We start from the raw sequence: 17,113 nt of genomic DNA on the forward strand, positions 1-17,113 counted from the left end.
AGTTTTCACAACGCTTGTGTGTGTCTATTAAACAAATATTCCAGAAACTAATATATATATATGTATAATATAATATTTCCGTAGTTTGTGTGCCGTTACATCCCAAACACGAGGGACGCGACCTTGCCAAGCTAACCAGAACGAGCAACAGTTAACTGCCTGAAGTGGTGAAAATGAACCCTCGGTAACATTCGTGCTTATAGGAGTCACCTCCGTGTATGGACGCTAACAAATTACCGTGGACTATTCGGATAATGTAGCCTAGAAAACTACTTCATGTTTTATCTAAATTTAGCGTCATGGTAAGAATGTTAATGTTAGCCGGATGGCTAATGTGAACTAACTTACGGTTTACAGACTAGCGTTCGATTCCAACAGACTTAGCACAGCGCCATCTTCTTGACTCAGCTTGCTATGGGCGGTCATATGCTAATGAGAGGTGATCTTGTTTTTTTCCTACAACCGTTACAGACTGAGGAGGTCACAGTCCACTTTGAAAGGTCCAGTAGGTCCACAGGTTGCGGATATATTACAGTTTTCTGTGGCATGTCCCCTTTAAATTAAAAAAAAAAAAAATTTTTATTTGTTAAAATGTGTGGATTATTTTTAAAAATAATTAATCCTTTTAGACCTATTTTTGTTAATGTTTTGTATGTATATTAAGAATTCGAAATGATAACTAATATAATTTTCAAACAAAATATAAAAAGAGAAGTCGCATGCGTCATTTTGAGTTTAATTTTTTCAGAGTCAAAACAAAATAGTTTGTTGTGCATAAAATTTTCAGGATGTTTTTTGAAATGGAAAATAACCCAAACATGAATTTAAAAAAAAACAAACAAACATATTTTACTAAAATGTAAATTATTTTAAACTGATTCACTTAAATGGAATATCGTTTTGGGAATTCTTTTTTTTTTTATTAATTAAATAAATAAATAATTGTGATTTGTATATTATATATGCATGCACAAAATGTATATAAAGTATTTCATAATTTAAAATAACACCAACCTGAATTTAAAATATTGTAATAAAATTAAACAAACAAAAAAAACAATAAATAAATGACGATATCATTTTCTTTGTCAATATAAGAATTAATAAATAATAATTTTCAAATAAACTGTCCTTTGGGGATTTTTAATTTTTTTTTATTTTGGTTTTTTTTTTTGCTTTTTTTTTGAGTGGGGATTGAGACTCATTAAAAAGCTAAACGTAAATAACATTAAGCCTCGGTCACAACCGGTCGTACAGTACGTGCTCCTGCGGCTGGTCTACGTGCAAGAAACGCATGGAGGACGTGCGTGAAACGCACAGAGGGCGCGCGTGTGACGTGCTGATTTTCGAGCCGTAGACCGGCCGCAGAGGTTCTTTGTCATGTCAAACAAACTCTACGGGTGCTTACGTTTGTTTCAGGTTGCAAGACAAACTTACGGCCAACGCGCGTCTTTCTCCATGAACAAAAAAAAAACGCAGCGATTTTGGGAAACGCCAAAAATCGCACGGCCAAAAAATCGTACGTCCAGTTGTGACCTTGGCTTTATAAAAACACACCCACACATATAAACAATTCCTCATGCACACGGATCTCTTCAGTGTGTGATAGGGTCTGCATCATATTATACAGGAAGTGGTGTGTGTATGTGTAGTGTAGTGTACTTAAAGCTGACTTCACTCCACACAAGAGAAAAGGTCACCTGAGGTCATTTTCTCTCTCTCTCTCTCTCTCTCTCTCTCTCTCTCTGTAGTGTTTTTTCGAGTCACGTCACCTTTATTACTTCGCTGAACTGAACCCTTTCTGTTCTGTCTGCTTGTGTTGTGTGTTTTTCAGTTGCTGGAGTCGGCGGAGGTGAAGGAAGACGCCGTGCTCTGCTGCTCGATGGAGGTGAGCGAGTTCAAAGAATTAAAAAGATATATATATATATATATACACAAATAATAATAAAAGCTGTGCAAGAGGAAGCTGCGTCTGAGGCTGCAGCGGAAGGATCGGTGATGATGCATGTGGGGAGAGGGGTCTCGTGAGAAACACACACTCGCACACCCTTCAGAAGGCAGAACAGAGAAACTATGGAGATGGAACAATAAATTCAATAACAGAGTAGCTGGAAAAAAGAAGTGTTGTTCGTAACGAGAAGAGCAAGACAAGGGATGTGTAGAGTCACAAGTTCACATGCTACTGTCGTCATAGCACACAGTGTTTATTCTACTCGTAGTACCAAATGGTTAGAAAAACAGCTTTGGGATCAAAAGGTCACTGGTTCGATTCCCTGAACCAGCAGGATTGGCTCAAGTGCCCTTGAGCATGGTACCTAACCCCCAACTGCTCCAGCAAGTGTGTGGTGGCGTACCTTGTGTCTGATTAGCCAGAGAAAAACTGATGATGTGATTATCAGTTCAGGCAAGAACCTGGCCATAATAATAATAAAAAATTGAAAAGTAAAGTACTGTGTTGTTGTTTTCATTACCACAAGTGTGTGTTTAGGTATTTTTCATAGCTATTTTTATATAAACCATGAGGTTTCACTGTGGTCTTCGAGCCCTAATAGAGATCTTGTATGTGACGTCACAGCCAATCCAGATTGTAACAGATGCCATCTTGTCGGTCAAACACCATTTTCCACCTTCTACTTCTGGTTCTACTTCTACCTTTTCTTCTGGAAAACCCTACTATAGACAATTCTACTACAACAACTGCGGCTACAAGCTCTCCCTACCTGTGCGCGTTTTTTGTGTGTATTTTTGCGTGTTGTTCGTCTGTACCGGACTTCAATATCCACTACAACCGTATGGACTTACTGGACATTGGTTTCCAGCAGAAAATGACGGTTTGTAGCGATTTCCATCGCATGCACAACATTCCGGACGAGATAGCGAGACCAGCAGGGTCTCCGTGGATTGTTATCGGAAGCAAAGCAAAGGAGGTGGCGCCGGGAGCGGAAGCAAAAGCGAGGCTGCAGGCAGAGCCGGCCTGTTGACTAAGCTCAGAAAACAGCCACTCAAATCTCCACTGCTAAGCCTCTACCTCTCCAACGCCAGATCCATGGTAAATAATACGGACGATTTGGAATTACAGCTGGAATTACCTTATTCTATTCTATAATCGGCTGGTCAGTGCTATACTAGATACTACTGATATATCTAGTATCAGTACTAGTAATACTTAAGTGACTTACCCATCCAATGAGGATTGTTATTTTCTTGTTTACAAGATGCCACATCTGAGTCGCTGACAAATCCTGAATTTCTGTAAAGATAACTGTCCAGAGATTTATAAGCACGCAGTGCTTCACCACTGAACAGCGAGGGAAAGTTAATGAGGTAATTATACACGTCTGGGTATTCCACCTCTGGCAGTTCCATATCCACTGACACGGTCGTGAAAACTCCGTCCGGTAAGCCATAAGGGTCACTAATCTGTAGGTCGTTTATTTTAGACATATATCTAATTATCTGTTCATTAGAAAAATGAGCCGTGTAGTCCGTCGGTTGAAATTGATCCATTCTGTACACGAGTGCAGCAGTATTCAGCGGTGTTTTTTACCGACAAGATGGCGGCTGTTAACTTTCCGGTCACGTGACTGCAAGATCTCTATTGACCTCTGATTGCTCAGATGATTGATTTTTCTATAACAGCAGCTCGACAATAATTCCAACTACAAAATAATTTTATTTAATCAATGCGCTTGCTCTAACATGTTATCGTTTCTATAGTAACAGCTCATTCACAGGCTCCACGTCGCTTTTTTTTCTCTCAGGAGACGTTTATTTATTATTTATTTTTCCAAGGACTTTGTAACAGGTTTGAAACGTGAGGTTTTCCACCACAGGAAAGTCTTCCTGGAATGACAAAGTGGTAAAGTTTTTGTCATATTAACTTTACGAGAGATAAAAGAGAGACCAGTAAGGGGACGAACGTTTAGAGTTTCTATAAGATCAGCGATGAGTTGTTTTGCGGACAGTCCACAATGTTAAACATAATTATTAAAAAAAAAAATCGTGTGCTGTTCGAGGAAAGTAATCGACTTCAGGGTGGTAACGGTCACTCTGCTTCATCACACCATACTTTCATATCACGTTATAAGTTGAGTAATGATGATGTTTGTGACCTAGTTTTGTACAATTAATACAGTTTTCTTCTAAGTGTACTTATTTACATCAACACTTTAATCTACAGGATATTCAGATTTATTCTATCCACATTCACTGGATTGGCACTCTGATTGGCTGCTCTACTACTAGGATATCAGCTAATATGTAGTGAGTAGAGAAAAACAAAATGGTGGCGCGCATCAAGTCAGATATATCACTTTTGTTCTCAAGTATTTTAAAGAAATGGCTAAAAGAATATAGGTGCTATCCCCCCTCCCCCCCAATATCACCTGTTCCACACTCCAGCCCAATCGGTGGCAGTAATGCACCTTTAAAGTTGGTTTGCCAACCACAAAACCTAAAGAAGAAGAAAATGGCAGACCGTGTTACTGAACCAACCGAGGACGAAACTCTGAAAACTCTACTCAAAAACAACCCCCAAAAAATACAAAAAAAACCCAACAAAATATGGAATAAAAGTATTTGGTGGTAAGAACATATCTTTTTTTTTTTTTTCAAGGATGATTATTATTATTATTATTATTGCATTTTTCACAAATTGCTCCTGTAATTTCGCTGGTTTGTTTACATTCTAAGCAGAAATTATTTTGTCTGACGTTTTGTATAAAGTTTTTATTGGTCGGATTTGCAAAAAATAAAAATAAAAATGCTGTTTCTCAAAATCCAGTGAATGTGGATAGAATAAAACAGTTATTCCATTCAAGCTCGTCGTACATGGATTATAGCCGACTTGGCGCTACGCGCTTCGTCACCTATCAGCTCGTGTACGACTAGATTTCGTGGAATAATGGTTTTAATAACAGCTGTGTATAAATGATGGACAGCGGTTATGAGTCGGTGACGTTTCTACACAGATTTGAGTCGAGATCTTGAACGTTTAGCCTGGCTAACGCGACTTCAAAGCTCTCCGAGCATTTGGTCTGGCCAAGCTATTAAGCCAAACCGTTTCCCAGAGCCCGTGGTTGACCCGCCTCCCTGAAAATGCCGCAGTTTGCTACTGGTCGAAGCCAGAAAAGGCTGTGACGAAGCTTAAACCAATCACATCACTCTTTCCTCTGACATATGTGACGCGACGAGGCTAACTGGTAGATTAAACTCTTACCGAAGCCGGTCGGGAGCAAGGCAAAAACGTCCTTCCTTTCAATAAATCCCTCCAGGGCTGCTCTTTGCTCCGTTTTCAATGAGAACTTCCCGTTGAATGCTTTCAATACAGCATCTACCGCTGTGTTAAAGGCTTGCCGCTGCTCCATGTTCGTGATGTGAATGAAGCGCTTCCGGCATAGATTCTGTAAACAATCTATGGCTTCCGGTCGCAGTTCTACTACGTCAGTGCCTTGAACACGCCTCTACCCAGGGCCGTTGGAGATGCTCAAAGTTGATTGGTTCCCGATTTTTCGGGAGCTTGGAAATGCTGTAGATAGCCTGCCTGGCCAGACTAAGCTCGCAACAGGCGTCACGCTTAGGATGGGCGGGCCCAGGCTAGTGAACGTTGGTGTATCGAGCTTACCGTGATCTCCAGCAGACTCCACAATTCCACCTAATTACCCCTTGCAGTATAATTAGGCCTGTGCCAGGACAGAAAACGCAGGTCTCCGGGCTCCGTAATCAGGCGTGTGAGGTGAGAGGAGCAGCCCAGTGCAGCCTGTGCTTAGCTGTGTTATAAGTTATAACCGAGTGGAACAGCAGTAATTAGGTGACGTCTCGAAAGAACTCCTTGTTTAGAGAACCAAACTCTGGGCTCGATGCCGCAGCATCTAATTTACGCCGTCTCTTCACAAGGATGTGAGAATAATGACAAGCCTACGATGCAGTGTGTTTGTTTATATGCAGAAAAAAAGAACAGGAAGGTCTTGGCTAAATTGGAGGGTTTTTTTCTTTAATTGCTTTGATTCTACCTCACAGTCGGAGACACATCCTGCATGCTTGAAGGATTCGATTGTTTTCGCCGTTAGCTAGCTGGATTGAAGGTATAACTGACATGTAGCTGATTGAATAAATAACGTAACCATGACAACTATCATGAATTAAACACTTGAGTGTGTGCTGTTCTAGGAAAGCAATCGGTGAATCAGGGTTGGTCTGATGAAGCGGAGATCACGTTGATCCATTACTGGAAAATGAATGAGACGGTGTGTGTTATTCCTTTATATCGGAGCTGTTTTAAAATGATCACGGGTTGTTCATTATGTACACTTGTGTTCAAAATAATAGCAGTCCAACACGACTAACCAGATCGATCACTGTTTTTGGTGGAAATTCTATTACTACATGGCAAATAATTTACCAGTAGGTGTAGTAGAGTCATAGAAAACCAACAGACCCAACATTCATGATATGCATGCTCCCGAGTCTGTGTAATCGAATAATTAAGTGAAAGGGGTGTGTTCAAAATAATAGCAGTGTGGAGTTTAATTAGTGAGATCATTCATTCTGTGAAAAAACAGGTGTCAGTCAGGTGGCCCTAATTTAAGGATGAAGCCAGCACATGTTGTACATCCATTTCTCTCTGAAAACCTGAGAAACATGGGTCGTTCCAGACATTGTTCAGAAGAACAGCGTGCTTTGATTAAAACGTTGATTGGAGAGGTAAAACGTATACTGTAAAGAAGTGCAGAAAATGATGGGCTGCTCAGCTAAAATGATCTCCAGTGCTTTAAAATGGACAGCAAAGCCAGAGAGACGTGGAAGAAAACAGAAGACTACCATTCGAATGGATCGAAGAATAGCCAGAATGGCAAAGACTCAGCCAATGATCAGCTCCAGGGTGATCAAAGACGGTCTGAAGTTACCTGTGAGTACTGTGACAATTAGAAGACGCCTGTGTGAAGCTAATCTATCGGCAAGAAGCTCCCGCAAAGTTCCACTGTTAAAAAAAAGACGTGCTGAAGAGGATACAATTTGCCAAAGAACACATCGACTGGCCTAAAGAGAAATGGAAAAACATTTTGTGGACTGATGAAAGTAAAATTGTTCTTTTTGGGTCCAAGAGCCGCAGACAGTTTTTCAGACGACCCGCAAACACTGAATTCAAGCCACAGTAGACTCTGAAGACAGTGAAGCATGGTGGTGCAAGCATCATGATATGGGAATGTTTCTCTTACTATGGTGTCGGGCCCATTTATCGCATACCAGGGATCATGGATCAGTTTGCATATATCAAAATACTTGAGGAGGTCATGTTGCCTTATGCTGAAGAGGAAATCCCCTTGAAATGGGTGTTTCAACAAGACAACGACCCCAAACACACCAGTAAGCGAGCAGCATCAGGGTTCAAGACCAACAAAATGAAAGTTATGGAGTGGCCAGCCCAATCCCCGGACCTTAATCCGATAGAAAACTTGTGGGGTGACATCAAAAATGCTGTTTCTGAGGCAAAACCAAGAAATGCAGAGGAATTGTGGAATGTTGTCAAATCATCCTGGGCTGGAATACCTGTTCACAGGTGCCAGAAGTTCTCAGAAACCGTGGTTATACAACTAAATATTAGTTTAGTGATTCACAGGAATACTAAATCCTTAAGATTTTTTCAGTTTATACAGTAAATATTTGGAGTTTGTAATGAAAAATGCAGACACTGCTATTTTTTTGAACAGCCCAATGTTCATTTTTCTTCATTTTCTGTAAAGTAATTAAAATATTGATACATTTTTCTTCATGTTTTGATGTAGAATATAATGTGCAGTGTTCCCAATGCATGGAAATAAAAACTATTATAAGGATTTTGAGCTTTACTCACATTTTTAAACACACTGCTATTATTTTGAACACAACTGTAGTAGTTGTCCGTTTAGAGTTACGATAAATGTTGTGGATTACGTTAAAAAAAAATTAGTTCTGAGAAACTGCAAAGTGTAAACTTGTCCGTCCTGTGCTGGAAATGTTAGAGCTGTAACATTTGTCTGACTGGTTAGACGCACCAACACTGGAGACTCCTTCCACCAATCTTAAATAAACAGTTCACAGGAAGTCGTTCTGTCGTAGGATTGAGAACCAACAGCAGTGCTTTGGTATAACTCAGCTAAGCACTTTTTTTTAATTAACAGTGACGGCAACAGAATGTCTTCAAAATGGCCGACTTTGTCTTTGAGCTTTACTGTTTTTGACTGGCATGATAAAACTGCACTATAGGTGCCTTCAGACCAAACAGTTCCAGGACTCAGTAAGGAGAGCTACATCCCTTCACTGGGTTTCTTTCTGTTTGTATTCGCATCGCCAGTAGGAACGCTGAAGTGATGCAAGCCAGCAATGGTTGCTATAGCGATGTCACTAGTTTTTGTTTCATACGAGTGTGTGTCTTGTTCATCGGCAACATTATAGGATTTTAAACTTTTTCACATTTGTTTGTCGTGTTTTGGTTGCACTTTTCTATGGAAACGGATCGTTCCACTGTGCTGTAGAATAGGGGGAAACCAGGAAGTGCTACGTGCTAACAATAATTGTTTATTTTACATTATAAAGAGTAAATTTGTGGTGGAAAAATAGTTGATAGTTAAACATATTTTACACAGTTAGCATGTCAGTGTTGATGATTATTTGATAAGGTTTTGTATGTGATGGCTAAAAAATACCCATGGACAAGAACATTTAGTTTAATTAAGATTTTTATATTTCGCTTAGACGCGTCAAAATCATGTTGTATTTCCTCCGTCACGTATAGTCTTTCTTTTATTATTATTTATTCATTTATTTATTTAGCTCACCGGCCATAGCTGATCTTTTTTTTTATTTTTTATTATTGTTAGCTCCCTAGCCATAACCGATGATTTTATATATATATATATATATATATATATATATACACAATAATTTATTTTTTTTTTTAAAGTTCACCGGCCATAGCTGAGGACTTTTTTGAAATTGGTTCACTGGCCAGAGACGATGATTTTTAGATCACCGGCCATAACTGATATTTTTTTATTCATTTAATTTTATTTATTTATTTATTTATTTTAGCTCACCAGCCGTAGCTGATTGATTTATTTATTTATTCATTCAGGTTCACTGGTTGTGAATATATATATATATATATATATATATATATATATATATATATATATATATATATATATATATAATTTTTTTTTTTTAATTTGTTTATTTTATTTGTTTATTTTTGGTTCAGTGGCCATAGCCGAAGATTGCTTTTTTTTTTTCTTTCATTCATTTATTATATGTATTTATTTATTTATTTATTTATAGCTTGCTGGCCATAGCTGATGATTTTTATTTGTTTTATTTATTTGTGTTTGTTTTTAGCTCACTGGCCATAGCTCGCTCGCTCGATCTATCTATCTATCTATCTATCTATCTATCTATCTATCTATCTATCTATCTATCTATCTATCTATCTATCTATCTATCTATCTATCTATCTATCTATCTATCTATCTATCTATCTATCTATCTATCATTTTTAAGGTTTGTTTGCTTGCTTATTTATTTATTTGTTTGTTTGTTTGTTTTTAGCTCGCTGGCCGTAGCCAATGAGCGATTGCCATCATGCGGCGTCCATCATCTGACCACAATTCACAAAAATGACTGCTCCTCCCTGAGTTTTCAACGGATTTTGATTCTGATTGTTTTGTTTGGAGGATCTAATCAGTCTGCACAAAAGTTACTCCCTGGTTTTGTGATTTCTCATTAACGAGTTGCTAATTAGGCCGGTTAATCAACTTTCAGGAAAATCGCTACTCCTCCCTGAGTTTTCAATGTTTTCAAAAGTTCCTCCGGCCTGAAAGCACCTTTTGTCTTCTTCCTGTCTCGATAAAGAAGATGCTAGTGCTTTATCGTTATTAAAAAGTGTGACACGTCATTCTTACTGGCAATTTATTATTGGAAAATAACCAACTTCATGGATTGACAGAAGGCTGCTGCTGTTCGGTTGATGATTATTTTCCAATAAAAGCACACCCTTGTGTGTTCTATTCCTCATGTGTATACGGTCATGATGCTGTATCTCGCGCTGGCGGTGATGAATCTGTCCACATGCCCAAAGGTTAATCTACAAATTAGCCATTATATAACTGTAGATGTGCACTTTCTCACACACACACACACACACACACACACACACACACACACACACACACACACACACACACACACAAAATGATGCACACTGATACACACCCAGAAGAAGATAATAAGGATGAGCCATTAGCGTGTGGGTGAATGCAGTGTGTGTGGCTCCAGACAGAGGAGCGTCTTCTCATCCCTCCTTCTCACAGGAGAAAGAAAGCCAGTAAACTGGATCAAAAGGAGACAGACAGTCTGGCTAACAGGAGGCTAGAGCTTTCTCTCGTTCTCTCTTGTTCCCTAACCCTCTCTCTCTCTCTCTTCCATCTCTCACTTGTAGACTAACATCTGCTGCTCTCTGTCTTTCTCTTAGACAGGCGTCTGTTACTGACACTCGCTTTCTTTTCCTCCTGCCGTGCTGACATCTGACCCTCATTCATCCTCCTTCTCTCTCTCTCTCTCTCTCTCTCTCTCTCTCTCTCCCTCCTCCAGTCTACCCCTCTCATCCCCATCACTCCCTCTTATCCGTCATGCAGGCATGACCTCTGACCTTTCACCCCAACCCTTCCCTTCCCTTTCTGTTCATCCCCAAGCCTTGTTCCATTTTTCTTTTTTTTTTCTTTTTCCCCTCTCCAGCACACGGGGTCCCCGTCTCTCTCTCTCTCTCTCTCTCTCTCTCTCTCTCTCACTCACTCACTCACTCCTCACGCTGTTTTTTTTTTGCTTCGTTTTTTTATATATTTTTTCCTCTCTCCTTTCATGTTCTTTCTTTATCACATGGTTTTTGTCTCTTTTTTTTGTGATCCTTTTTTCCTTTTTGTTAATTTCTCTCTCTCTCGCTTTCGCTCTCACTTACTTACCTTCCCACTCTTCTGCTGTACTTTCTGTCTCTGTCTCCCCATGGGTAGGCCTAATGACTCTCGTGTGTGTGTGTGTGTGTGTGTGTGTGTGTGTGTGTGTGTGTGTGTGTGTGTGTGTGTGTGTATCAGCTGCAGAGCGCCGGGCGGCTGTTGGAGGAGCAGTTGCCGGAGATGATGATGGAGCTGTTGGCCGCAGTGAGGGATAAGATGCTGAGTCCATCCGAGTCTCCGCTCACACGTTCGCTGCTCATGGAGGTCATCGAGCTGCACGCTCATCAGTGGAGGCCCCTGGAGGCCCTCACCACGCAGTACTACAACAGAACCATCCAGAAACTCACCGCATGATCCCCCCCCCATACACACACACACGGGCGCAGTGGTGGAGCCCCCTGGAGGTCCTCATCACTCAGTGCTACAGGAGACAAACTGGCCATGTGATCAAACTAACACTTGTTTGTGTAAGAAGGCAAGGTCTGCGCCGATGGATGGATAAATGGGTGAATGATGTATGTGTGAATGTGTGGCTACCTGGAAGGATGGACAGAAGACTGGGTAAATACATGGATGAGGGGAAGGATGGATGGATTGATGGATACTGTTGCTGCAGCTCTATCTAGCTCCTGTCCTGTGGGTCGAAGGTTAAAGGTCAACGCTATGCAGATTCGAGTGAATATGTATGAGCTCGTCGTTCCATAAGCCGCATGTTAATGATCCGCTTTCAGACGTGAAGCCAGACTGCTGTTACATTAGTAAACGTGCGACATGCATAAACATCAGCAGCATTAAGTCAAGAAGTAAACACACACACACACACACACACACTAAACACATGTAGGTGCGTCTAAGCGCTTAAAGAGCCGACGAGCGAGCTTTAAAAGAGAGACTTTAACGCTGACACGCAGGGGGTAGCAGTGCGGTCCTCTTCAGTTTCTTTTGTGCTCGTGTGCCAACCATCCAGCTTTCCTCTCTGTCCTCATCCCTCTCTCCATCCCCCTCTCCAGACCTGTGTGTGTGTGTGTCATTGTTTGGCGAATCGTGTCCCTGAAGCACACTGTCGCCCATCAATGCTGTCTAGTCGAGGTCAAGCAGACAGACTGCAGAGGGCTTAGCCTGCTTTTGTCTCCCCACACACACACACACACACACACACACACACACACGCGTGCGCACGCCACAGCCTGACTCTGGATGGCAGATGGCCGCTGGAGACTATAAGGCCAGACACGCAGCCCTCGTCCTCTTGTCCAGCCCAATGGGTGCGTGTGTGTGTGTGTGTGTGTGTGTGTGTGTGTTGAGAAGGTTTCAGATAAAAGCATCAGGCGTGCTGCACCCGGCTTCTTTGTTGTTGCGCGAACTTTTTATTTCCTCTTCAGGTTTTTATTTCCCACTGCAGTGCTCATCCACTGCTCGGCGTTTATTATCCCCGTGTATAAAACTTACTGTAATGTTATTGTAATGTAATGTATTATATATTGTTGATTTTTTTTTTTTTTAAATGTATGTTTAAAAGCAGTATATACACAGTATGTGTGACATGACATGACATGATGTTTTAGGGCTAGACCTATTGCACAGGTTTGAAATATTTTGCACTGTTTTAAGGCAAAAGAAAAAAAAAAGCCAGAAGGAATGTCGATGGAGGAGGTTGGCTGGATGAGTTGGGTCGCGGTGCAGAGCTCCGTCAGCTAAAAGCAGATTTCGAATTTAGTTTTAATGGTTTAGGAGAAACGAACAGCCTTAGAGGACGTGTGGTGTTTTCCAGACTCTAAGACGCACACATACACATGCACGCCGCTAAATTCTGTCTGTTTAGGACTGAAATAATGATAGCAGTCATGTGACCACTAGAGGGCGTCTTATTGTCTGGCGAATGCAACAGTTAAGTTAAGGTAAATAATTTGGTGAAAAAAAATTAACGCACACCAAACTCTGTTTGATTTCATCGGCTGTGTAAGGAATAAAACGATGTTTTAGTGCGCTTACGCCACAGCAATTTGACTACGACTAGAATTGTTTTAAGATCGTACTTTTTATCCGTTTAGAGTTGCATTAGTGAAACATTCCTGTTCTTATGAATGTTATAGCAGCGATAAATCACCAGATTCCATATACATATATTTATTACATGGACACGAGTGTTTTACTGGGAAATACGACATATGAGCTCCATCCGGGACATGGAGAACCAAAACCGTGACATAAATCTCCGATACGTCACTCGTGAGGAAATCGATGAATTGTTTTGATAAATTTGGGTACTTTTGTGAATGTGTCGATATAATAAAAAAGAAAATCAGACTATGGCTTGAAGATATGAAGTTTATCTTCTTGTGTTGAAAAACTTTGTATTTTTCGTATGAAATACATCACAGGTCTGAGGGACATAATTAACCGAGTCAAAGACGAGTAGTGATGTAAAAAAAGGCAGCCATTATTATTATTATTATTATTACTATAATGCATACACATTCCTTTCGGGTGTTCGACGCGCCTTTCTCTTTCAAAATTCTCTCAGAATCTTCCGTATTTAACGAAGCAAACCTGGCAGCCATGTTTGATCACAAATCGTCCCAGTCGCTCACTCGCTAGCGCGGAAGTTTTACGTCTCCGACATGTGACGTCATGTTGTCTTGACAACCATGCAATATCGTAAACCGTATTCAACGCTCATTCTTCATTGTGTAGAGTGATGTAATACACGTAGGATAAGCGATATGCTAACGGTATTGCATGCTCATCTCATCTCATCTCATTATCTCTAGCCGCTTTATCCTTCTACAGGGTCACAGGCAAGCTGGAGCCTATCCCAGCTGACTACGGGCGAAAGGCGGGGTACACCCTGGACAAGTCTCCAGGTCATCACAGGGCTGACACATAGACACAGACAACCATTCACACCTACGCTCAATTTAGAGTCACCAGTTAACCTAACCTGCATGTCTTTGGACTGTGGGGGAAACCGGAGCACCCGGAGGAAACCCACGCGGACACGGGGAGAACATGCAAACTCCACACAGAAAGGCCCTCGCCGGCCACGGGGCTCGAACCCAGGACCTTCTTGTTGTGAGGCGACAGCGCTAACCACTACACCACCGTGCCGCCCGGTATTGCATGCTATCAAACCAAATGAATGAAACCTGCGAGAAGGGAATAGAACACGTGTTTTTATGTGTCCTGTATGTATAACATTTCCCGATATTTCACTCCAATGACATCACTCTCAGTGTTTTCACGCTGACTCAAAATGGTGAACCGGTTCAAAATTAAAATTCTTTTGATTAACTTGCGTTTTTTTTTTTGTGTGTGTGTAAGAACATTACACAGTGGCGCGAAGATATGAAGTTTATCTTCTCATGTTGGAAATATTTTCACTCATTCACTTTGCTCACTCGTGAAATATACCTTCACGACTCGAAGGTAAAGTTTATATCTTTGTGTAACCGTGTAATATCATATATATGAAGTTAATATGACAAAAAAATGCAGCTTGACTTGTTACTTAGAAACCGTAGCCTCCTGTATCCTGAATATTTAAAGTTAAGCTTTATCTATTCTATTGTTACAAAAGCGCAGACACTGGAGACTCCTTCCAAGAATGTTATAACGTACATAAACATCTCCCGACAGAAACCTTCACCATATCAACAATTACATGTGTTTATGTCGCATATCCGTCATATAAGTCCCTGCACACGTTAATATAAACCTTAAAACCAGAACGTAATCAAAACCAGTCAGAATCGAGAATTCATCGAGAGTGCACTAAGCTAGTTTGCGGTAAGAGCAAAATTGTGTGCGTTGATTTTTTTTTTTCCCACCAAATTACCACTTTTTTAAAAAGATTTAGCAATTTGGGTTTGATTTTTTTTCTCTTGTTGCCCTGCAGTGCAGCTTCCTAATAAAAGTTTGAGGAGAAAAAAAAATAATAGCATGGCTTAACAACAACAACAAAAAAACTTTGTGTTTCAGCATTTTGCAGTGGATCTTTTACCCAAACATGTATTTAAAAAAAAAAAAAACAACGATTTGAGGTTGATTGGGTTTCTTTGCAGACGATGAGCTGTTTTAACAGTATATATAGCTAATAATAATCTGTTACTCTGGGCTTTGCAAACGTGTGTATTACGATATCGGATTAACACGACCCAGTCGTCTATTTGTTCACGGCCTGCATGTAGTCGTATATACAGCGTATATGAATATTACGCCAACGAGGGGAAGATTAGGAAGCATTTCATTTCAGGGACGGGGTGAGTAGTGTGTAGCCTTCAGCTGCTTTTTTTTTTTTTGTTTAAATATATATAAAATTGGGGGAAATACATTCACTTGTGACTCACATCTCACGTACGCATGTATAGAGAATGTGTATATACTCTCTCTCTCTCTCACACACACACACACACACACAACCTCCAAGGTTTCTGTATCTGAATCTCCGTTGGCAGGTTTGTGTTCGTATAATTTCTGTCTTGCATCAAGAATTGAAGACTTGAAGATGAGCACGTGGGTGTGTGTGTGTGTGTGTGTGTGTGTGTGTGAGGAGAAAACTAGCGCTCTCACACATCAAACCTCATGTGCTTGTCTTCAGATATGATTTTATTTTGTATTTGTATAATTTTAGGCTTTTATTTAATTGACATCTACGTTCGCTTCTCGGTGATCTCCCAGTAAAGAGGAGCTGTGCGTTTTTGTTTGGTTCTTCAGCAATTACACACACGCACACAGCAGGACTCCTGTAACCTTTGACCTCACCGGTCACCAAGACTGCTGAATGCAGATTAGCCCCATTTGCATTTCATTGACATTAAAATGAGATGTTGCTCCAGCAGCCCCTTCAGGATAAAACGTTGTAGAACTCGTTGATGAAAGCATTCAGCATTTTTTTTTTTGTGGGGATTTTTTTTCTGTTGTTTCTGCAGTTGAAAATAAACTGGGATGAGAAGTGAAAATGCATCTCTTCTGTGCTGCTTGTGTGTGTGTGTGTGTGTGTGTGTGTGTGTGTGTGTGTGTCTTTAGCATCATCATCATTGTTGCTACAGGATAATTAAGGCTACATCCACACGACAACGGCAATGAGATGTTATTTAAAAATATATCGAGTCCAAATGGGCAACGATCAGTAAAATATCAGGTCCATATGGCAACGCAACGCTTGCTGAAAATGATGCAATACACATGCCACACCTCTAGAGGCGCTGTAAGACGGTCCCTTCGGAGACACCAGAACAGTAGAAGTAGTAAGGACGCGTGTGCATAAACTATTATGCGCGAGACTTCATATTAGCCACAAAGTCAGGAAAATCTGTTCGTAAAATTACATTATAATGACCAAATACAATGAAAAGTATTTTTCCAGTCTCACCTGTGAAAGGTAATCCCATGTGATCTCGTTTGGACGGCAAACCTGTTGGTACAGTTAAACGCAGCACATGAATCTTTATTCTCTGCTTTGACCCATCCAATATGGCGGCAAGGATGACGTATGATTCTACGCGGAAGGCGGCGTCTTTAATGGTCCGGAATAAATTGAATGCTACACGTTGATGGATTAATTTGTTGTTTCTCACCTGTGAAAGGTAATCCCATATGATCTCGTTTGGACGGTAAACCTGTTGGTACAGTTAAACGCAGCACATGAATCTTTATTCTCCGCTTTGACCCATCCAATATGGCGGCGAGGATGACGTATGATTCTACGCGGAAGGCGACGTCTTTAATGGTCCGGAATAAATTGAATGCTACACGTTGATGGATTAATTTGCTCCTCTACGCCCTTTTTGAGGAATGTATTGTAGGACTTAAACCAGCATCTGAAGAGGTGAGATCGCTCCTTTTTTTCCCTATTTTTGCTGGCGGGATTGACTCTGCCCTAAGGGCTATTCTCTCTCTGTCTCTCTCTCTCTCTCTCTCTCTCTCTCTCTCTCTCTCTCTCTCTCTCTCACACTTTGCACCATTACACAATAAATATTCACAGTGAAAATATTTTGTAAGCGCGTTTCATGAACCAAGTTATAGGATTTGTTGACAACTCGCATCGAGTTCGTTACACTTCTACCCGGCGTGAAGCACTCACAGTCATGTGGTTGTGACGTCATCGTAAACAAATCCATTCTACTCATCCA

General features: G+C 40.6%; 1 protein-coding gene across 3 annotated transcripts in view; it reads left to right on the forward strand.

The window, feature by feature from the left end:
- The window catches only part of ctif (CBP80/20-dependent translation initiation factor), a 174,922-nt gene extending 158,679 nt beyond the window's left edge, over positions 1 to 16,243 (forward strand). For 2 of the 3 annotated variants that reach the window (XM_060935414.1, XM_060935415.1), the window contains exons 13-14: positions 1,835 to 1,888; positions 11,121 to 16,243. In XM_060935414.1, the coding sequence (XP_060791397.1) occupies positions 1,835 to 1,888; positions 11,121 to 11,336 (270 nt within the window). In that variant the 3' untranslated portion in view covers positions 11,337 to 16,243. The remainder of the gene's footprint in view (positions 1 to 1,834; positions 1,889 to 11,120) is intronic. The other variant, XM_060935416.1, reaches the window with a different exon arrangement.
- Positions 16,244 to 17,113: the final 870 nt, after the last annotated feature.

Source organism: Neoarius graeffei, chromosome 12 (genome assembly GCF_027579695.1).
Source record: "Neoarius graeffei isolate fNeoGra1 chromosome 12, fNeoGra1.pri, whole genome shotgun sequence".
In the NCBI taxonomy this organism is placed as follows: Eukaryota; Metazoa; Chordata; class Actinopteri; order Siluriformes; family Ariidae; genus Neoarius; species Neoarius graeffei.